At 35.0% G+C, this 21,623-nt stretch overlaps 4 protein-coding genes and 1 long non-coding RNA gene across 9 annotated transcripts; 4 read left to right on the forward strand and 1 right to left on the reverse strand.

Annotated features, from left to right (window-relative positions):
- Positions 1-1,859: 1,859 nt before the first annotated feature.
- LOC135119589 (la-related protein 1-like) lies at positions 1,860-5,640 on the forward strand. Of its 3 annotated transcripts, none has more exons than XM_064043991.1 (14): positions 1,860-2,468; positions 2,533-2,627; positions 2,693-3,409; positions 3,472-3,616; positions 3,680-3,796; positions 3,853-3,947; positions 4,019-4,176; positions 4,234-4,316; positions 4,373-4,475; positions 4,527-4,805; positions 4,853-4,997; positions 5,053-5,114; positions 5,172-5,353; positions 5,408-5,640. In XM_064043991.1, exons 1-14 carry the CDS (start codon positions 2,088-2,090, stop codon positions 5,456-5,458), a joined length of 2,613 nt encoding a protein of 870 aa, XP_063900061.1. In that variant the 5' UTR covers positions 1,860-2,087; the 3' UTR covers positions 5,459-5,640. The 3 variants fall into 3 exon arrangements, with proteins under 3 accessions (XP_063900061.1, XP_063900063.1, XP_063900064.1); XM_064043993.1 differs by having other exon boundaries at positions 5,172-5,308; XM_064043994.1 differs by having other exon boundaries at positions 2,323-2,468; positions 2,553-2,627.
- A 918-nt stretch (positions 5,641-6,558) lies between these two features.
- LOC135119582 (uncharacterized) lies at positions 6,559-6,881 on the forward strand. The gene is made up of 2 exons (XR_010278282.1): positions 6,559-6,691; positions 6,755-6,881. It is a non-coding gene; the product is annotated as an uncharacterized LOC135119582 (long non-coding RNA).
- A 3,328-nt stretch (positions 6,882-10,209) lies between these two features.
- Positions 10,210-10,973, forward strand: LOC135119578 (probable mitochondrial pyruvate carrier 1). Of its 2 annotated transcripts, none has more exons than XM_064043981.1 (5): positions 10,210-10,262; positions 10,378-10,400; positions 10,570-10,624; positions 10,716-10,842; positions 10,902-10,973. In XM_064043981.1, exons 1-5 carry the CDS (start codon positions 10,220-10,222, stop codon positions 10,933-10,935), a joined length of 282 nt encoding a protein of 93 aa, XP_063900051.1. In that variant the 5' UTR covers positions 10,210-10,219; the 3' UTR covers positions 10,936-10,973. The 2 variants fall into 2 exon arrangements, with proteins under 2 accessions (XP_063900051.1, XP_063900050.1); XM_064043980.1 differs by having other exon boundaries at positions 10,218-10,262; positions 10,375-10,400.
- Positions 10,974-12,373: 1,400 nt separating this feature from the next.
- On the forward strand, positions 12,374-14,010 carry LOC135119609 (activator of 90 kDa heat shock protein ATPase homolog 1-like). Its single transcript, XM_064044014.1, has 9 exons — positions 12,374-12,458; positions 12,517-12,563; positions 12,656-12,748; positions 12,805-12,902; positions 12,954-13,036; positions 13,090-13,147; positions 13,206-13,459; positions 13,520-13,582; positions 13,634-14,010. Exons 1-9 carry the CDS (start codon positions 12,426-12,428, stop codon positions 13,931-13,933), a joined length of 1,029 nt encoding a protein of 342 aa, XP_063900084.1. The 5' UTR covers positions 12,374-12,425; the 3' UTR covers positions 13,934-14,010.
- Positions 14,011-14,047: 37 nt separating this feature from the next.
- Positions 14,048-20,002, reverse strand: LOC135119607 (actin-related protein 8-like). Of its 2 annotated transcripts, none has more exons than XM_064044012.1 (20): positions 19,933-20,002; positions 19,202-19,257; positions 17,040-17,134; positions 16,649-16,722; positions 16,514-16,600; positions 16,402-16,464; positions 16,294-16,350; positions 16,119-16,173; positions 15,951-16,057; positions 15,833-15,898; positions 15,729-15,773; positions 15,405-15,674; positions 15,247-15,351; positions 15,091-15,183; positions 14,883-15,037; positions 14,715-14,824; positions 14,508-14,651; positions 14,359-14,452; positions 14,205-14,302; positions 14,048-14,151 (listed from the first exon to the last, which is right to left on the reverse strand). In XM_064044012.1, the coding sequence occupies exons 1-20, from the start codon at positions 19,996-19,998 to the stop codon at positions 14,048-14,050; spliced, it is 1,944 nt and encodes a 647-aa protein (XP_063900082.1). In that variant the 5' UTR covers positions 19,999-20,002. The 2 variants fall into 2 exon arrangements, with proteins under 2 accessions (XP_063900082.1, XP_063900083.1); XM_064044013.1 differs by having other exon boundaries at positions 15,091-15,149; positions 15,222-15,351.
- Positions 20,003-21,623: the final 1,621 nt, after the last annotated feature.

Consider the following 21,623-nt stretch of genomic DNA (forward strand, 5'->3'; position numbering starts at 1 on the left):
AAAATTAATGTCAATAGAAGAATTACTGTTAATAAATCATAGAACAGTACTCCATTGGAATTGTAACAACTACACAGTAAGCAGTTTTAATTAGTAGCGTATTAAGCTGTGCAAGCGCATACTTAGTTACAAAATCTATGAGGTAAAGGCGAAGACAAAGATATATATATATACATACAGACAGACTACGGAAAGGTCAAGTTTAATTAAGTTAAATTAAGTTACATGCTCTTACCAAATCTTAAACAGTGTATGAATTCTAGTATTGGCAAAGAAAGTTCAGTCATAATCTGGGTCCCATAAGAGGCTTAAGTTATACTATAGCCTTTCTCAGTCTTGTTATTAGCTCTTTAGCTTATACTAGTAACAAACAGAAATTTTATTCCCCCCCCCCCCCCCCCCCCCCTTTCACAAAACAATAAATTATAATTATTTTACGTATTGTAAATGTTTTTATGAGTAGGATTAGGCTTAAATATTTGTTCATTTACATGAGATGGTCGGTTAGAAAAGTGGGTAACCTAACCCTATAAGTAAAAAATCAAACGTACTTAAATTAATCAAAGCTAAAGCTCGGTTGAAAATTCTGCTCTGATCCTAGGTGTTGTGTTGTTATTTCAAAAGTTGCTTCAATCTATAAATTGCTGTTTTGTGTTCTAAAAATTTTTAAAATTAACCCTTAAATAATAGCCTTTCTATATTATATCTTCCAATAAAAATTTCTTTTACAAAAGCCTGTAAGGTGATGGTGGCAATATTAATGGTATTAAGATATATATCCCCAACCAGGCTACATACAGTAATTTAGCAATGCGTTATAAATGAATTTGAAATGTATTGCCTCATTTAAGAGTTTGATTAAGATAAAAAAGCTCGCGAGAAAGAAAAAGAGAGAAAATAAGAAGCTAAATGCACCTGCCTATAAAATAGATTGGTTGTGTACCGTGCACTATACGCAAAAACCGAAGCGCATGAAATACGGGCTTGAGTGTAGACTGGATTACTGAAACTTTACTCGGCTTTTTTTTTTATTCTATTTTAAATTAAGTGATTATAATTTACTTAATATCCAAAATATTACCAAAATTTATTAATTTTTAAGCAGTTATTAAAGTGGGGGAATCCGCTTTGTTTGTCTCTAAGATAACGAAAACTAAAGTTAAAGCAGTGCCACACGTAACTAAATATCGATGTAATTAACGTTTTAGTATCTTAAAGTATAAAAATAGGTTAAAATTATATTTAAAGAACGAAGTGCCTTTAATTAGTTAAAATTATACTGATGACCTAAACTTGAAAAAAGATACCTCTTTATTGACAATAATATTAAGTCCCACTTCCTTACAAAAGCAAAAATAGGATAAACTTTCTTACCTGCCTATGTAAAGCAAAGGACGTACTTGAACCTGTCATTAGACATGGTTTTTTATTAGCTTTTAACATTATGTATAAGAAGACAGTTAACTTTACTAGAAAAAACTTTTTTTTTCGTCCTTACAAAAAAATTATCATTTACCATCGGATATAGTTTACACCTCACTAAACGGGGATGTTATAAGTAAAACTTAAACCGTTTAAGTTTACATTACACCTAAAGCCTTGTCCTATTCACTTAATTAGGTGGTTATATGATTTTATGGGAGACATAAGCTATATTTTCAGAGTTATTTTTAAAATATAATTTCAATTTTTTCTCAAAATGTCTTCTCACAAGGGTGGAAAGTAATGGCTTCCACGTTGCAATGCAAAGGCTCACGGGCAATCACAAGACCAATCATAGGGAATTTTATTGATTTGTTTATTAGTTTTAACCATTCGACAGTACGCCACCCCTTTCCTTTCTAAGTTGTCGGGTTCTTTCTAGTGTGGTGCGCTGCTTCTTAGCAGTCAGCGGTAGTGCTGTGGAATATGAACCTTATAATAATTTAAAAACGCTATTTTTATTCCTTTTCTAGTTTCATCAGTTATATTTAATTTTTTTACCTTTCTACTTTCTTTATACAGCGTTTGTTCCAAAACTTTGGCTTTTTTTTGTTCTGGTAGAAAAAACCCATAGGTTTTTTTATTACGTATAATCAGCGATTGGAATGGCCGAGATTGTTTATTTCAACGGCCATAAAATTCAGAATGATACTACAGAAGAGAATGTTTATTATAATTCTATAAGAAGCCCACTAAATGAAGTAGAAAGAACCTTTCATAAAGAACCTAGCAGCACTCATAAACCTATAAACTCCAACGTAGAGGCTGTTATAACTGAAGAAAGCTTACCCATTACTAAAAATAACGAACGTGTTCCCCATCCAGAGCCAGTTAATAATCCTTGGAGGGCTCGGCCCAGGACCAACGTGGGAAACTTTCCATCTTCGGCCGTCTGTAAAAGTGTTTCTGTTCCTTCACCCTTAAATGGCCCTGAGTCCTTCCCTTCATTATACGAAGAGATTAAGCACACTAGTGAAAAGTCAAAGGTATCTTCTTAAAAGGATTTTTTACCTTTTTTATATTGTAACCTACATTAAAAATGTTATTAAGCCAATTTTTCCTTACGAAAGCGCTGAAAATTTAAAAAAAGGAAAATCCAAAAAGTGGAAACCCCTGAATATTGAGCTTCGTACCACTCATACGACGTAGCGCTTTTTTTTGGCACTAGAGTTGAATTTGTTTGTAAAGCTTATATATCTCGGCCGTCCAGGGAAACCACAATATTTCGGGTGCCCGGTAGAACTGGCCGCAGCACTTCGAAGTTCTACAAAACGTCCTTTACCAAGTCCGAAAGCCACCAGCATGAGGTTGAGAATGATCGTCAAGGTGGGCCTCCTAGAAACAGACTCAGACCTAAGGCGCAGCCTAAAAGGAAAAGGCGGTATAGTCCTTCCGCTCGTCTGCCTGCCTCACGTAGTTTCCCGGTGGCCAGTCAATCTCCACCCAGCAAAGGCCCCCGTCCATATAAACTTATCAAACCAGCGCCACGTTCGCTACGCAGTATAAGACCTTCAGAGGCCCCCCCCCGCCCTTCTTCTGCAGAAGTTTTATTTACTGAAGAGGCGCTTTCTTCTGGTGAATCAGCCGCTCGTTGGAAATATCGTTACAAAAGCAGACCTTTTACGAGTTATAAGAAAAATACACCCGACTACCCCTTGAGCTGGTCCGACTCGCAACCGGGCATAGAGAGCGGGCCTCTACTCTGGTCAACCAATCCCTCTGCTGCTTTTTTGGCTCCTCGGCAGGCTTATCAGGAGCAAGAGAACGTGTCTGCGTCTTTGACCGCCCCACCTGTTGATCCCATGTTCCCTTCTGGCCACTATGCCGGCACGTACACCCTGCCCGGCTACGGCTATACCGTCTACTATATGATACCACCCGTTGGGTTGGACAAGGACGCGTTAGCATCTAAGATCCGGGCCCAAATGTGCGCATCCGTACTTATCTGTCTCTGTGTTACTGTTACTTACTCTGTCGACCTGCCTTAAGAGAATACTACTTCAGTACGGAAAATCTGAGGAAGGACGTCTATCTAAGACAGCACATGGATGCCAGTGGCTTTGTGCCTGTCTCATTTATTGCTCAATTCAACCGAGTGCGCCTGCTAACTTACGACCTAAATACGGTCATTGAGGTATAATCGATCCTTTATACACCGAAACCATATTAGTCGGCACTACTTCGCTCCACTGCTCAGGCCATTCAGCCAAGTTTAGAGTTGGAGCTGAGCTTTGACATGCAGTACGTGCGGAAGCGATACGACTGGGAAGCTTTTTTACCGAAAGTCCTCCACGAGGAACCAAAGGACGTTCAGGTGCATTCCCTCTCAGCTTTGCGTTTTTGTCACATGGTTATTGTCCTTCTTGGCAGCGGTCGGGGTTACAGACTTCACGGAACCACGAGTCTCTTGAGAACGATCTGCTCGCGCTCACCCTTACAGGAGGCAGTGAATCAGCGAGTCGGAGGTTGGAGGGCTCCATATCTTTCTTCCATGGATATTTGTTAAGTACATTCTATATCACGACCCCCTTGAAAGGTCAAAGCAAACCGGAAGACTGTCGGCTAACCGAACGCTATACGATCACGAAAGCCCTTCGAATGCATTCGCAAGTGATCTCGAAGATGAAGAGATAAGCAACATCATGATCATCACTCAAACATCGCCTGCAGGAAAGTCCAACGCTCTTTTAGCGGGTTATTTAGTATGTTTACTTGTCATTTAATAATCTTAAGTCTGCTCTCGGCTTGTAGACTCCTCGGCAACTTTTGATAAGTGGGCTGAAATGATAAATCACGGGCTTTACCGCTACGAGCAGGATTTGCTTTCGAATTGCGTTCGTCTTGATGTCGTTGTACTTTGAAGTCTTCTTTTGTAAATATTCTTGCGCAGGATAAGCCTCAACGTATGGCGCTTGCAGTCCACCACGACGAGTCTGTGACGCCTTCTCCTCTCAGTCTTGCTACGGAGTCTTCTCTTGCTTCCAGTGTAACGCGTATGTTTTTTCTTGGCATTGAGTTTCATTCTTATTAACTTTCTGTTAAAGCGCGGAGGGCTCTGAAAGTCCTACGCGGAGCGCCCCGCTTTTATCCTGTAAAGCCCCAAGACGAGTTGTCCAGGCACGAGGTGGGTGCTCAAGACTCTGTGGTGGAGGCGAATGTGGGGTGGCTCATGCGGACAGCCTCACCCCACGCGTCCCCAGGACCACATTCTAATGGACGTGCCGGCGCGTTCTCGTCCTCCTTGCATCCGTCCCTGGAACTTTTAGAGGAAGGCGGGTTTGTGGAGCAGAAGTACCACACGTTCCACCAGGAGTGTTTGAGAGGTTCTTTCTGGAAACATTTATATTGGTTTGTCCAACTTTCCAATCAGAGCGCGCCAAACTTGGAGCTGGACGTTCTCACGAAATGAATACGCTGTTTCGCTTTTGGTCCTTTTTTTTGCGCGATCACTTCAACTGCAAAATGTTTAACGAGTTTCGGATGTTAGCCAGAGGGGACGCTGCGGCCGGCCACAGGCACAACACTAAGATTTTTTTTTTTTGGTCCTACATGTGACTGTGCCCGCGCCAGATACGGACTCGAGTGTCTTTTTCGCTTCTTCTGTTACGGGCTGGAGAAAAAGTATCGAGGAGGTTTTGTCCATCCCTCGCTCTTTGGGTGCTCGATGTCTTTTCCTCTCCCCTTACTAGATTTGTTTGAACTGTTTCAGCGGGACACGCTAGAAGACTATCGCCGGGGCCACTTTTACGGTCTTGAAAAATTCTGGGCATACCTTAAACATCGAAAACAGGCTGAGTTCGACCCCCTTGATCCGGCTTTGCGGGAGGTTATTGCCAACTACCGCTCACTCCAAGCTTCTCGCTCGCTTGCGGTTGCCTGGGCTCTTTTGGCCTGGCACCCCCCTTTTCTCACTTTTTAATTGCAGGAAGATACGGTACGCGAAGTAGCGCATCTGCACGGAGGTTTACTTGCTTGATTGGATCTTTGGAAGGGGCCGTTCACTTTCTGTGGGGACGGAAGAACTTTGGGATGTTACTTGTCGCGCTACTGACTGTAAAAAAAACTTAAACAAAGAGGGGTAAGGGGGCCGCACAAGGGCCGGATGCAGTATATTTTATTTGCAGTTTAAAAAAAAAGTACTTTGAATTGGTTTATTGAAATAAAGATTTTTTCATTTTAAAATTATTTATTGCGACTTAAAAATTGCTACTCTTTTGAAGCTTCCAGTAACTGAATTTCGATTCAACTTGTATTGCAGGCGTACTTCAGTCTTCCACACTTGTGTTAAAGGTTGTAAGTCAACGTATCTAGTCAACTTTGCAAGTCCTTTTTACTCTCGCAGCTATAGAAGTTATGGCACGTTCGATTGGTTTTATTAATAAAATTATTATATAAAGTTATGAAGGCTACGGGTTATGCTTATATAAAAGATTATGAAAAATAAATAAAAATATGTCACAAGGAAAATAATGGAATAAAGCTTGAGGTCTTTTAGAAAAATAATTTATTTAGATTTTTTTAACTTAATTCCTACTCTGATCCCTTTTTTAGCAAATTAAGCAGAACTTTTTAACATTTGTACACGCCCCAAAAACAATTATTCTATTTTATAAATTAACCTTTTATGAAAAAGACTCCCATATATTTAGAAGTATTATTTTTACAAAGCTTGTTCTCACACTTCTATTATAGACATTTAATCCTGTAAGTTAGCTGAGCGAAATAATAAAGATCATTTTTTTTTAGAAACTAGCACAACTTATAAGGCATATAATAACGGTAAAGATTTGTGCCATCTGGAAACAGATTTTTGGTGTGATTTCATCTTTGATGTGTCTACCACACTTTTGCCCCTCAGTTACTCCGTATTGTTGTTTAAATACCAGTTATATAGCGCTTTCTAAATATTCAGTAGCATATAAAAACTAGCCCCACAGCCGAAGGATAATTGCTATGGCGGTATAAGACGTTTGCATGCTTTTATCTGAGCTCCTGTTGTTGGTGTTAGCTTTCTTTCAGGTGCGTAATAAACCTTATAACTCAATTATATTGCTAATCTATTTTAGTGTTTCTGGCTGTGGACGCATTAGACTAATGGTAAGCAAAAAACATAAACGACTTCGAGAGTTCACACTACGCACCGCTTTACCATTGTCTTTGCTTTCTTTTGCTGGCTGTTTTTAGTAACAAACTTGTGTTCTAAACGACCGTAATAAACTTTATAATACTTTTTAAAGAATGATCCAGTATGATGTTCGTTTAAAACTCCTAGTTCTTTCTAAATCATAACCAAAAGCGAAGATACTGGTTCCGAAGTGGGAGATGTGAGTTTACTTCCGTCATGGAAAAAGCTGTAAAAATCGCATTAATTCTTAACATTTACATTAACTTTTCTTTTTCCACATGTTCCTTATATTAACTGGTAGAACAATTATTCAAAAAACATATGCTATTTACATACGAAAACAGCCTCTTTTATGGTACTCAAGGGGCTCCCAGACTGGTAATCTATTCATAATTACTTCCTGTTAATCAGATCAGGTAAAGTATTCAAAAATCTGTAATATGCTTTCCTTGGGAATAGTGCGGTTGCCTTAAATGTAATGTTTGTCGTTTAAAATAACAGAGAATTTAAATCTCTAGTTCAGTCTGAGCTATGAATAATGATAGAGGGTTAAGAAATGTAGTTAATTACAAAACAAAGTGGGAAAAAAAAATTTGGCCAAAACTCTCGTTAAATTATTTTCTTACAACACTACAAGTTGCTTGAGATTTATAAAAAAAACAAAAGTTGTCTTTATAAGGACTAATAAAATCTTGTGAGCTGCGCGATTATATTTGATATACTGGTAGTAACACTATTTAATAAATAAGCAACTTTCACGGTAGTTAGACAGCTCCACCTATCATCTATTAACAGCAGCTAGACAACAACTTATTAAAGTGTACATTTATCCCAAGTAATGGTGCTAATGCTATTAGTCTCATTGAAGACCTTAACTATGCAAAACCAGTTTTTTGGGGGGTACAATAGTGTTATTACCTAGAGTTTGGTGGTGGATTAGTAGGTTGTTACATATGACTAGCTCACCATGTTGGATTTTAACTGTTAGTTTCTAAAATTAATTCGAGTTAACTTCACTACAAAAGAAGGCGTCGTGGCATCCTAGTAGTCAAATTGCGTACAAGGGTTCTATCAAAGAACAAGGTTACCTAACCTGTTTACTTCAATAATTTTACACTATAAAAGTTAGACAATATTTTCCTATTTTTAACAGTAGGTATTTCTTTCTAACCGAGAGAAAAACAGCCTTTCTTCTGAGTAGTGCACAACTTTTAACGTAAGGGAGGTACCCTAATCACAAATTAAAGTGTTAACACTGTAATGATCAGTATACTTAACCAAGAGAGGCACCTAAAATATGAACTATCAGCACTACAAACATTCTATGCAGCAGAAACACAGCTAAGGTAAAACACTAATTCATCGACCTACATAACTAAATTTTCACCGAATAATAGCTAAGATCGAAGTGGTTGCAGCTCTAATAAAAGAGACCACGCGCTCGCTCCCCCTAAAAGATACATAAAGATATAGATAGATAGTTAGATGAAGACAGCTAGATGAAGACAAATAATTATTTTACGATGAATGCTAGTACACGGACGAGCGTCGATAGCACGAGAGTGGCAGCCCAATTACTTATTCTCCAGCGTTCTTGCGGAGCTCCGGTATGCAATTCCTCAGTGATAAAATTCATATCATTAGTGAAATTTTAGAATCAATGAGTAAGACGAATAGTCCTCTTTCCTAGCAACAATAAGATAAGAGGCTAGGCAAGAACACTGTGATTAGGATTACCTAGAGCGTCAGTGTATCAATGTCAATTATGCTTGTTTTGACTTTAGCTACGAAGTATGGATAGGTACTATTATGATTGTTTGGCTACACCCAAGATAAAGAGCCCAAAGAATAAGCTAAACATCTATCTAACCAATTTTCAATTTTCAGTTGACTGAGTTATAAGGCTCTTCATCGAAACAACAATAACTATTAAAGCTTATTTGGTATAATTATATTACACCAGCGTAAGCCCTATAGACCATCTAAACTTCCTCGTAAAGCCCCTGACTTTGAAGGCTTAGATAGTCTAAGTAGCTACTGGTTAGAGGTACCCTAAGTATACAAGGCTCTCTGTTGTTAAGGAGTTAAGAACCCTAGCCTCCTGTTTCTACGATCATTGATGTAAGTAGTCTCCTAACAAGGGCAATGCATTAAATACAAGACATCTCCAATTAAGACGTCCCCCCTGGTTCTAGCGAAAGTCGCAGGCTGATTCCGAATTAGACGGTTATAGCACGTAGCTAGTAAACATTCACCTTTTACAAGCTTAAATTTGTTTACTGTAAGGCGTCAGTTAAACTATGGTTATTTGTTAGTAAACTTATTTTCTAGGTCAACTCTGAGGCAAAGTATATATGCTGAAGTTTTAAGTTTTCATCAAGTGCAAAATACTACTACCAATCGGTACGCCGCAATAGTCAGTTCTATAACCTATTTCACTACCTTAGGGTTCTCTATCGCATTTACTTCATAGTACTTTCTAATATTTTAGTTCTCTTTTGAGTTAGCTTAACAATAACAAAGGTCTAGAGGTAATAGCTTGAATTCAGATCCCACGAGATCATTCTTTCGAAGCTATTAGCTATGTACGTTTCTCGAAACAATGGTAAGTACCTCTCAGTGATGTACCTATTAGCTGGTCCTCAGGGAGTTAGTCAGTAGTTAGCAACTGTTAGGTGCTTGAACCACTAAGGTCGAGAGCAACAGGTTAAACCTGTAAAACCATCATACCGGGATCGAGAGTTGTCGCCAGAGCTTAGCAGTAAAGGTTGACGCGCCTTACCCAAGGTCGTGGGTTCGATTCGCACCGACGCGACTCTTTTTTTCGGGTCTTTAATGGTCGCGTGTTTAACCTTTCGATCCCGGTGATGTTTCTACGAATTTGACCTGTCAGAGAGAACAGGATGCTGTTAAACCTTCAATCTGAAACCAATCAAGACTGGCATAATTAACCACTAGGTCGCTTCAACAAGAGAGAGGCTTAATAAGCTTCGCACTTTATTACGCAATAAGCTGAGCACCGTATTACTTTAAATGGTAGCAGAGCCAAAATGTAAACTACGGGCCCACCTTGTTAGGGAAGCTAAAGTCAAACAAAGAGAAAAGTTAGGCAAATTTGAACCATTTTCATTAATAATAATTTTTTACTACTATCTTAGTATTAAGTTATTCCTCTCATAGTTAGGTTTAAAACTCTCTCTAACCATATCAACAAGATCTCAAGTTCCACCTCATCCTAAGTTAGATAAATGGCGCTAAAAAGTCATTAAATTATGTACAAATAAGGAGTTACAAGGGTAAAGTCAAGTCGTTTTAGAAACGACGACAAAGTAAGCTTGTCAGTCAATGGTTGTAGGTCGAGACGTGAGCGGTATATTAGTTTGATCATTATCATAAAACGAAAAAAAATATAAGTACTTATTTTCCTCCCTATCGTACAGGCAATATAGTTTATACTTTCTACTCGAGCGTGTTCATTTTGATTGATAGTTGTCTCGTTTAATTCTTAAAAAAATAATAATTTCTTATTTATATAAGATAATTTTTTTTTTAAATAGTTTAGCATAATTTTTTTAAACATTCCCTCACAACTGTCACTCCAACCCTTGCATTATGCAGGAGAAGTGGATCAAAGTTGTTGGCTTAGCAGGAGCAGGTAAATATTTTAACTTTCTAGATAAAAAAATGCAACGATATATAAGCAATTATTCTATAATTATTTGCTTATATAATAAATTCGTATTTATAACTATAAATTTCTGCAACAGTAGTGAACTGGACAATACCGATAGCTGTAAGGGTTCTTTAAATCACAATTGTTATAATTGGTTTTTATTAATTTATATTAAAGAAGGTTATTATGTTTTATAACTAAATAATTGTAAAAATTTGTTGTTAGTTGTTATACAAAGAAAAATAAATAATATAAAAACGCGCCGCAACTCATATTCGATCCTTTGTAGGCACTTTCTAGTCTCCGAGATGACCCTTCCACCATAAATAGCGGTTTAACTTCAGGTTTTCTTTTCCTCTTTAAATTTTTAAAAAAGAATTTTCTAAATTTTGATTTCTTCTTTTTCTAAAAAGTTTTTTTTTTCCTCAAAAACAGCTCTGATTGTGTACTCTGGACTTTTTATGCGTTGGTCACTGGCCATTAGCCCCCCGAACTACGTTCTCTTTGCCTGTCATGTAACGAACGAGATACTTCAAGTAGTTCAACTGGGGCGTTGGTTTATGTAAGTTAAGAAGAAGCATCTTGTCCCTTATATACATGTAAGTTGTATTATTTTAATAGGAATAAGTCCACTTCAAAATCAAATTTTATATAAAAAGTCTGCATGTTTTTTAACTTTACAATTCCATGTTTTGTCATATTCCGATAATTTACTTTATTGAATATTAACTTATTAATAAAATGATATTCTATAAGTAGCTTGAGGAAATAAACAGCTCTATAGCTTTTTGGGCAAAATATCAAGTTAGCATCAATAAAATTAATCGTTAAGCAGTTTTATAGTAAATCCACAAGTTAAACACACACACCAAGGATTCAAAGTATAAAGGTATAAAGTTAAGCAATTGCCAAGAAGAAATTAGGCAAATTCAAGATTTATTATTACTTTAAAAGATTCCTCTTTACAAGTGTAAAACCTTGGTTTTTTCATTTTTAAAAAGAATATAGTAAAACTAAGCTTTATTGTATTTCTAAACAACTTTAGACCTTTTCAGTATCTCTAGCTATCCTAAAAAAAGCACTTGAAGGTAGAGAGGAGAGGAAAATTACTTTAAAAGCGTAAGTGATATAACTAAGCAAAGATTTTAATATATATAAAGTAACGGAAAAATTTAGAAAGTACGTTTGAGTAAAATGAGTAAGAATGCTTTTCAGTAAGGAAAACAGCCATAATTTCCGAAAAAGTAATTTTTGCAACTTTATTAATTATTAAAATATATAATCATTTTATAAAAAACCGAAGTTTGTAGAGTTTTCGCCTAAAGCACTTATGTAATACACATTATTAATAAAATTTCAACTACCACCATAACAAGGAATATTTTAAGTTTAAATGTGGCAAGCGTTTATCGTGATAATAAAGCTTAAACTTTGTGTATAAATTTTTCCATCAAGCAAAAAACAAGTAATTTTTCGTTATTTGCCAAAAAAATAAGTTATATCTATACCTTATAAAGTCTAAATGAAAATAAAAAAAATTCTAAAAACTAAAATCTATATTTAAAAACCTAAAAAAAGGCTTACGGATTATTTAGAAGAGTTAGCCATTGAGATGCGTCAGACAAAATAATAATAAATAAAAAAAGTCGGCCTAAAGTTGGAGTAGGAAGAAGTGTAAGGTAAAAAAGTAAACTTTCTTTTAAAAGCGCAACACAAACTTTTTATGCCCCTCACACTGCCTCGTTAAATATTCTCAGAACAAATACATTTCTAAACACTAAGTAAACAAATACCGCGTAATTTTTAAGCGTTTTTTTTTAAAAAAAGTTAAGAAAAAAAAAACTTCAACGTTTACTCCCTCACGCTACGTCATACATTACAACTAATTCAATACCGCATTTCTTTACAACTGTTTCAACGCTACAACCTAAACCAAGTAAGAAAATTTTCACTTGATAAATCTTATCTGCACGTGAGATTTACAGCTTCGGAATATTCGAGAATAGAACGCTCCTTTACTGGAAATTGACAACCGGCACATGCAATAAATTTTTATAGGTAGAGCTCTCTGCAGGACTTTGCCGTCACTTCGAGTGTACTATTTTTTTTTTACTTTCTGATTCTGTGCTTAAAGAGCAGCTGAAAATGGCAAAGTGGGGCGAGGGAGATCCTAGATGGGTTCGCTCTTTTGTTTTGGACAATACAATAGGAGAAATATAAATTTTACGACTTTTAGATTTGCGAATTACGATCTGATGCCACTAATGTAAACAACTGGCACTGGTAAATATATTATAAAACCTTTTTACTCAAGCAGATGATATTATTTGTCAAGGCGTTTAGCCATTGACTGCTTTCTTTACTCATTATTTAAGGACAGAGTGGAAATACACCAATTTTACTATTAAATCTCTCAATCAATTGTTTACTAACAAAGCTCTTGTGGAGTTTGGGAGCACCACGGTTAGGTACAACCAAAATTAATGTTTTTATCATTTTTTTTATGCATATACACACTTTACAGTGTCACTAAAGTTAAGGTAGAAGGGGAAACTTACGCGAACAATCGTAAAGGAAAAGTTATACTTACCTATGATCACATTGTAGAGTTCACACTAAATGGTTTTTAGCCAGTAGAATTCTAATATTAATAGTTGAATAACTTTACTGCAGTTGACTCAGGATCCGACAAGTCGGTGGAGGGAAGCATATGCATTGATAACTTCGACGACACTAACGATCTCAAGGATTTGGAGGCATTTACTTTTTTCCTTTTCTTTTTTTTTGATACGAAATTTTTTGAGTAAAGATAAGGGTGTCGCTTAAGGAGGAAAACGGGGCTCTAAGAGAACTTATACGGACTAAAGGTCTGTCCTGCCTTCTTTCTAAAAAGTTTTTGGAAGGCTAATTTCAGTTTCTCTGCAGGTGGCGATGAAATTCGCAATCGGCTTCAACGCTTCCGGGAGGTTCTTTGGAAGGATGCCAGCTCGACTGTCCTTCTTCCCACTAAGCCCAGCGCTAGCGCGGCCCCCAATGGCCAGTCAGATATAGCAGCGGGAAAGTTTCTCTCGGCGGGGGAAACCCGCAAGCCAGACGAAAATAAAAAGACGGGAAGCGTGGGATGCAGAATCCATTGTAAAGCGTACGAGCGCGTCTTCAACTTCAAATGCTCAGCAACGGTTGTCATAGACGTGTCGTTATATATATAAATCTTTTTAACGCCACTCGACTGCTGTAAGGCTGCCTACGCCGTGTTTGTGGACGAGCAGCAGGTAAAAGCGTGGGCGGGCCACACCGCGACGGTAAGCGTTCAGAAGCGGTTTATCTCTGAGCTCCTCACCGACTACCCTCAGATCGACCCACACGTGGGAGGCGCCTTCTCGCTCTTTGACGGGAACGTTTCGGGCACCTTCACGAAGCTCGTCCCCGGAAGCGAGATACAGATGTCTTGGCGGCGGAGCGGCTGGCCGGACGGGCACTACTCGCTGGTTGTGCTGTCTTTTCGGGAGGATGTGGATTGCACGCGTGTTTCTCTGAAGCAAAGGGACATTCCCGAGACGCATTACCAGTCCACGTCGGAGGGATGGCCTGCTAACTACTTCCAGCGCATTAATAGTGTGTTTGGTTACGGTGCTAACTTTGGTGCTTTCTAAGTCGGCCCCGTTTTGTGTACGGGGCGCATATAGTGTAGAGCGGGACTCTTTTACGCATTAAAAGCGCTCAATTGTACGTAATAAAAAGCGATTTTCACTCAGTCTTATAATTTATTAAGCATTAAATACAACGGGCGACGCCTCCCGGACAGCTGTTAGACCCCTTTGCTTCCACTTCTCGGCCGGCACCCACAGATCAACCGCGTGGTTTAAGCGAGCTGTCGTGAATAGGGATGGGAAAGAAACTAGCGCACATCACATACGCGGTTACCCAGAATAGAGGCTCCCTTCCACGCTAGAATAGGCGGTTCGATGTCCCTCGAATGTACAACGGTTGCCACGTGGTCCCCCTCAAGAGCCCTGTTTAACCTACAGAAGGCTGTGGTTGGTGTGGAAGGAAAAGAAGTGTTGAAAGAATGGGGCACCTCGCCTGGAGCGCCTCAGCAAAGTTTCTGATGAGAAGTCCTCCGCCGGATAGCAGCACGCAGCCTTGCAGTTTCTTTCTGGAGTCGTCCGACACTACGAGGGGGCGGCAAATGTGTAAAGGCAAAGCCCTCTAGGATGGTCAGCTTACAGCGTTGTAAACAGTAGCATATGGTGGACTCCAAGTCAACGGGGGGGTCGGACGGTGTTTTAACATTAGCCTCTTGTCGATCATCGTGGCGAGCTGTTTGCTCGCTGTGGCTCTCCGCGTGCAAAGCAGATGGCTGGAAGATGTCTATAAGCAAGGAGAGCGCATGTCACAGGAAGGCCGGACACACTAGGGCTGTGCGACGCCAACCGGAGTCGGGCATGTGGATCTTCAGGTGCGAGATGATAGATGGCTTGTGGGCGAACGGCTTCTTGTAGCGGGCGCAGTTCTCCCAATCACAGAAGTAGCCTTCCTCCGTCCTTCGAGGACGAGTCTACTGGTTCTATTGGCTCCCGTTGTAAAGAGACTGCTCGCTACCTTATAACGTGCTTGTGCTTCATGTGGCTCCTCAGGGAACGAAGGCTTTCAAAGTTCTGCCGGCATAGGGGATGCTTGCAGTAGTAACAAGTGGGTTTGCCCTCGACGAGCTCCTCTTTTTTGGAGCTCAGCACATTTCCTTTCAGCGCGTGGAACTGTGTACGCGTTCGGCGGGGGAAGCAGCGCAGGAACAATGTAAAATGGATACAGCGCCAAGCGACCCATCCTCGAGGATATCCTCGTGGTCCACTTCCCCAACGGGTTCTGCTAAGAGGCGGTGTCCAGTCCCCAGAAAAAGCACCTGTTAGGCGGCGTAGAGAAGCTTTACTGCGAAAATACTGTAAAACATGGAGGAACGGAGGACCAATGCCGAGCGGTAAACTTCCTCCGCAAACTTAACGCTGTACTTTTGCGTCTTTTTATTTGGTCTCCGCACGTGAAAATGACGGATCTCTGTTCTTATAGCGTTCTGCCACGTGATAATAGGTTTAGAAAGAAAAACCGGGACGGCATGAGTGGGACCTCGTTAAGATGGCAGTGATGCTGCTTTATCTCATCGAGCAGACACCAGTCCAGTCGATTATCCGGGTCGCAGGTCGCGTATGGAAAGCCAATCCCGGACAAAAAGTAGTAGAGAGCACGAGTAACGTCGTCGCCTCCGTAGTCGAGTCTGTGATTGCTGGAAGCCACGATACTCCCGTCCTCCACGCAGCACACCGATGTGGTCTCTGCGCCGATGTCAACCACACATGCGGAGGGCACACCCGCCCCAAACGTGGCGCAGAGTGCTTGCTGAGGGCACAAGTAATAAATGAAGGGCTAAATATAAAGTCAGTCGGCGGCCACCTGGTGCACGAGGACAGCCCGGCACCTCATCATGTCCATGACGACCTTTATTAGTATAGCGCAGCAGTGAACCGCTCCGCAATAATAAGCCGAGCAGTGCAAACCTCGCAAAGCAACTTCACGTGCTTTCTGGTGACCGTATTGGGGACAACAAGGACCACGTGGTACTCCTGAACGGCACAAATGATTAGTGGGACATACAGAGGGTGGGTCAGTGTTCACCTCCAAGTTTTTTGCACTGAGATTTAGGTATTTTTGAAACGCTCTAGTCCAGAGTTGGTAGAGCGTCATCCTGAGAAACTCGACCGACCGGCTTTTGTCGGTATTCCCTGAAGTTTGTAGGTTTTGCGTTTCGTTGGTAAAGCGCGGGGACGGGCAAGTAGAAAATGCCTTTTTTAATGGGCCACACCGTTTCATAATAGTCGTCGTTTTCAATCAGAAAGACCTGCATTACAACCATCACCGTAATAATAATAATAATAATAATAATAATAATAATAATAATAATAATAATAATAATAATAATAATAATAATAATAATAATAATAATGACAATGTTAATGACCTCTTCACCTACAAGTAGCTCGGGGCGGCCCTCTTGCTTGAGGTCGACCCACGGGACCTGGAAAGAACATGACAAAAGCGAGACACTGCGCTCCTTAAGAAGACTGACCTCTAGGTCATCCAAGTGATGCGGAACTGTTTCCGGATGGCAGCTCATATTAAACGCCGTGATCTACTCATAATAATAAAATAATATAATGATAATAATAATAGTAATTGACGTTGGCAGTATTGAAAGGAGGTTTTCTAAATCCTGGCTTGAACTTATAATTCTCGTTAATGAAGTTAACGGTTTGCTCATGAAGTTCCTGAACTTTTTATTATTTATTTATTTATTAATTATTAAAGTTTTTAACTTTCTCTTGAGAATTTTTTTCTAATTCGTTGTGGTTATTTCCTTTATTCTCCTCTATTCTTCCTCCATTTCTTTCTAAAAATTATTACGAGTATAAAAAAAACTCATTAATTAGCTACAAACAGACACGGAAAGTATAGATCTGCCCAATAATATAAAACTGCGTTAATAAAGAACGTAAATGCCAATTTACTTCATAAGAAACAGTTTATTTCATCAAGAGTTAACTAATAAAAGTTATTACAAACAAATACGCAAAATCTTCAATCATAACAAATTATTTCAAACTGTGTCAAAAATATAATAGGTGCCAAATTACAGACAAAACAACATTTTTAGTATAAAAGTATTAAAAAGTTTTATTCATTGGAGCAAAATTTGTGCAGAATAACCAAGAAGTGCGGAAGCGCAAGAACGAGGAGTGCGCAGTCTTCTGGCCAAGACATGGGGAATCACGTGGGGAAAAACAGAATGAGCCAATCCGAACCTTAAAAAAGAAATAAACTTTGGCACAGCTAATAATATTGCAAATATTGCAAGGATATAATTATAGCTAATGGGGACCGAATGATAAAATAGTAATATAATATTTATATTGCAATTTTTTCTTCATAAATTGTAATAAAAGTTTATTTACTAAATAATTTTTTTTGGAAGATATAAATTATAAATGTATAAATAAAATATAGTTGATTATGTTTATTAAAACTTTATTGTTAATATAATTTTTTTTATAACAATATTATATTGTTAAATTTTTATAAGCAAATATATTTTTTAAAAAAAGTATAATATAATACAAACAACTTCTGTATTAATATAACTTTGTACAAAGAACTTTTACTATCTATTTTAAAATTTTTTATAAAAATAAGATAAAAATTCTGTACGAATAAAACTTTTAAGAAAAAAATATTAAATATATATTATAAAAATATTATTTTTATGTAAATTTTTATTATATATATATATATAAATTTTATGATTAATAAACTTTCACAATATAGAAAAAGTAGATTATAAGTTTTATTTAGTATTTACTATTAATTTATTAGGAACGTTTGATAACTATTAATATTTATTGTTTATTGTTATTACTTATAATGAAAGCTATATACTACAGAATATTATAAAAAATAAAAAAAAATTACAATAGTTTTTACTAATAAAAAAAGTTATTAACAAAAAATTAGTAGTAAATATGTTATACAAACAAAAGTTAGAAAAAATTTAAGTAATTAAAAATATAACCACAAACCATATAAAAAGTAAAAAAAAGTAAAAAAAACTTCTACAGCAAAATTTACAAACAAAAATTGTTCCAAAATACATTATAAAAACGTTAAAAAGTTTTTATTTTTTTTAAAAATTAAAAGAATAAATCAAATTCAGAAAAAAATAATTTAAGGTATAAATTTATTTTTACAACTTTAAAAAAAGGTATAAAATAGTAAAAAGAATAAACTTTTAAAGTTTTTATACTTTTACAAAAACTTAAAGAAAAGTATAATTCAATTATAAACAATAAATTATTTTGCATGTAAAAGTTTAATTTTTACAAATAAAAAAAATATAAAAAAGTAAAACAAAACTTTTACTACAAAATTTGCAAAGAATAAAAAATTTTTATAAAAAAACTTTGCAAGTTTTTATTATTTCAAATTTCAAAAGAAAATTAAAAATCACCAAAAAAAGTAATTTTAAGGAAAAGTTTTATAATTTATAATTAAAAAAATTCGTATAAAACGTTAAAAGAAATAATAAGAGTTTTATAATAAATAAAAGTTTTATATAAAAAATTTATTGAAATTTTATCAGAAATTGCTTAGTATGAAATCTTTTCTTTTGTAAAAATTAAAATGAAAACTCAAAGATTTATAGTAATTGAAATAATGCAACTGGTATACAACAGAAATTTTATATACAATAAAGTTTTAATAAAAATTATTATTAGAAGTGTTTTTAATGAGGTAAAACTTTATAAATGAAATAATAATAAAAATTTAAAAATATTTTAGTAAAAAAAGTTTTTTTCTGTAAATTTAATTTGTATAAAAAAGTTTTTAATATATTTTAATTAAAACATTTTTCAGTTTAAGAAAATATTTTGTAAGTAAAATAATTTTATTGAAATATTTAAAAAAATAAAAGATTAATAGTATAATCTACTATAAAAGTTTTCTTTACTACAAAAATATATTGATATAATTTAATTTTTAAAGGCATAATAAAATCATATTGAAATAATATTATTTTAAAAGTTATTAATAATAATAATAAATAAAAAAATAATCGTAAATATAAATTTTTTATAAATTTAAATAATATTTTTAAATATATATTAATATTAACTTTGATATTTAAAATTTAAAAAATAAATTATATAAAAATATATATATAATAAATAATACTAAACAAGTTTAAAATAATATAATAATACAAATAATAGTATAAATAAATAATAATTATAAGTTTTAATAAATAATATATATATCTAATAAAATAAAAAAAAGGTAATAATAATAAAGTTATAATTATATAAATGAAAGAAAACTTTAAGTTTTTCGAGCCGGGTTCGATCACTAATATATTTGAATAGTGAATGTCTTCCTAATAAATTTAAGTTATATAAAAATAAATAACGAATTTTTTTTTTTAAATGTAGAAACACTAAAAACAATAATTTTCAAAACTTTAATAAGTATATAATGTATATTAACTTGTTTAAATTATTTAGACATTTTTAAGTTTACTTTGTAAAATCTAATTTGACTATAGATTTTTTATTTATAGTTTAAGCTATAATATATTGATAAAAAAATATTTAAGGAAGTTGGAAAAAAATTAATGTTTTTATAAAATAAAATAAAATAAAAATTAGACTATATATATATATATATAAAACTTATATTGAAAACTAATTCACAAGTTTTTAAAAAAATTTTTTTAAGTATAGTTAGCCTTAATTAATAAAAGATTGTTATAACATTTAAAATGTCGTAGAATAACTACAAGCTTATTTAAAATTATTCTAAAATATTATGATACCTGCAATATTTAACGTATATTTGTATATCGGCCGTTAAAAATAATATTAAAATACATTGCCAACTTTATAGGATAAACTACTTAATAAAATATTGAGATTTTTTTAATACAAATAAAAACAAAATAATAACTGCAGTTTAAGAAAAGTCAAATAAGTGTACGCTTAAATAAATAATAAATAAGTCCAACCAAAAGCCTTCTAAGGAATGAGAAGCGTAAGAATTTTAAGTAACTAACCGAATCAGACTTTCCAGACTCCACTGCATCAGAAGCAAAATCTTCTGGAGTTACCGCTGCATTCATAGAATATTACTTTAATAAAAAAAGCACAAATTCTTTTTAGAGAACTGTAAGTCACAAGCTTCGTATGACAGGCACACACCCCATTCTGGAGTGCCATTGCTTGGGTTTTATTATACGTTCTATTAACTATAATATTACTTAAATAACTTTTTTTTTTTGCGCAACCCATATTTTAGTCTAAGAAGCTAAACAGTATTTTTTTATTATATCTATAATTTGGCAAGAACGCTAAAGAAAGAAGTCACTATTTAGTAATTATATTTGATAAAAAAGAATTCTTTCAGGACGGAATGGTAACGTAAAGGGGTTGAAATAGTTGTTACCGTAGTTTTTGTTTTTTAATAATATATTAAGAAAAAAATGTAAGATTTAACATTTTGTTGCGATAGTGTTAGAAAGCTAAAATATTAATAGAATTTTAAGGTATTTTCTAGGCTACAAACCAGTATCTGTTAAGTGTAGAATGCTAGAGATTCAATATTTAACAACTTGAAAATCTTAATAATAGTAATAATAAAGTAGTACTGTGTATAACCTAACAAGTTCTACATAAATTACTATTGGGTGTATGGAATCATTGCTTAAACTTAGAAGACTTTTAAGTAGTGTGAAGACAATACAGGAATGCAGATATTTACCATTTTGGCCGCAATTTTATATAGTAACTTCTAGAATTAAATTAAAAATATAGACTAGTTTTACTTTTGTGCGAGTTTGATAGATTAGAGTCAATACTCCCCGCCCATAAAAAACTAGCAAATTCAGTAAACTCACTTGTAAGTACGATTTAAATTGCTTTGCTATTAGGCGAGAAAGCCTATAAAGTTCTTCACTTAATCTGGCCTTTAAAAAACCAAATTCTTATGTCTAATCTTTGCAAGCTTAACCAAATATAGAAGCTTGGACAAGTTGTTAACTTGAGATACTAAAGTATAAATACTTATACTTTACCCTTTAGTTAACTAAAAATGTTTTAGAAGTTAATAAAACGAAAAACCTTGTTTTCTTGTGAATATTAAACGACTGAATAAATAACGGATCTAAAATTAGTTAATTTAAAGAAAATCAAAATTAGCTTTTCTATAAAAATCAGTGTCCATACTCGTGTAAAGTTTGGAGAGCTTATTGTCTATAGACAAACAAAGTACCCAAACTTCTATTAAACTTTGTGATTTTTGGAACCACCCTAGAATCAACGTAAAAAAAAAGTTTTTTCGAAAATAAGCAACTCTCAATATAGCAAAGCACGTACACTTGTAAAAACTCTTAAACCTGGAAAGAAACCAGCATGTTCTCTTAATATAAAGATTACGAAGATTACGAAAACTTTATAAAAATTACTTTTTCAAACTAAATAAAGTCTATCATGTAAGTTTTTAAACTGTAGGAAATTTTTTACAAACAATTTATTACTTCCTTCCCCGACCTAAAATTAGATTCATTTTTTTCAGTATTATTGTATTCAAAGGCAGAAATCGTAAAAAGTGTCAGTTGTATTATCTTTCTAATTAAAAAAAGAATTTTTAATAACTTGTAGAACAGGGGACAATCAAAATTTAATCATATTAAATTTTATTGTCAGTCTTGAAGTATACTAAAATATTAAAACTAAAAAAAAAATTCGT

The sequence above is a fragment of the Zophobas morio genome, unplaced genomic scaffold (assembly GCF_036711695.1).
Source record: "Zophobas morio isolate AGI-343-1 ecotype UQ-CSIRO unplaced genomic scaffold, CSIRO_AGI_Zmor_V1 ptg000276l, whole genome shotgun sequence".
NCBI classification, from domain to species: domain Eukaryota; kingdom Metazoa; phylum Arthropoda; class Insecta; order Coleoptera; family Tenebrionidae; genus Zophobas; species Zophobas morio.

Coding starts and splice junctions, on each gene's coding strand:
- LOC135119578 (XM_064043980.1), top strand. CDS start 10,220: ATGCAGGAGAAGTGGATCAAAGTTGTTGGCTTAGCAGGAGCAG. Junction 10,263..10,374: donor TGTTGGCTTAGCAGGAGCAG/GTAAATATTTTA, acceptor TTTCTGCAACAG/TAGTGAACTGGACAATACCG. Junction 10,843..10,901: donor CAACTGGGGCGTTGGTTTAT/GTAAGTTAAGAA, acceptor TTATTTTAATAG/GAATAAGTCCACTTCAAAAT.
- LOC135119609 (XM_064044014.1), top strand. CDS start 12,426: ATGGCAAAGTGGGGCGAGGGAGATCCTAGATGG. Junction 12,459..12,516: donor GCGAGGGAGATCCTAGATGG/GTTCGCTCTTTT, acceptor TACGACTTTTAG/ATTTGCGAATTACGATCTGA. Junction 12,903..12,953: donor TGTAGAGTTCACACTAAATG/GTTTTTAGCCAG, acceptor ACTTTACTGCAG/TTGACTCAGGATCCGACAAG.
- LOC135119607 (XM_064044012.1), bottom strand. CDS start 19,998: ATGAATGCAGCGGTAACTCCAGAAGATTTTGCTTCTGATGCAGTGGAG. Junction 16,351..16,401: donor ATCACTTGGATGACCTAGAG/GTCAGTCTTCTT, acceptor TGTTCTTTCCAG/GTCCCGTGGGTCGACCTCAA. Junction 14,303..14,358: donor GCTGAGGCGCTCCAGGCGAG/GTGCCCCATTCT, acceptor AGCCTTCTGTAG/GTTAAACAGGGCTCTTGAGG.
- LOC135119589 (XM_064043991.1), top strand. CDS start 2,088: ATGGCCGAGATTGTTTATTTCAACGGCCATAAAATTCAGAATGATACT. Junction 4,177..4,233: donor GTCCAACGCTCTTTTAGCGG/GTTATTTAGTAT, acceptor CTCGGCTTGTAG/ACTCCTCGGCAACTTTTGAT. Junction 5,115..5,171: donor GGAGAAAAAGTATCGAGGAG/GTTTTGTCCATC, acceptor TCCCCTTACTAG/ATTTGTTTGAACTGTTTCAG.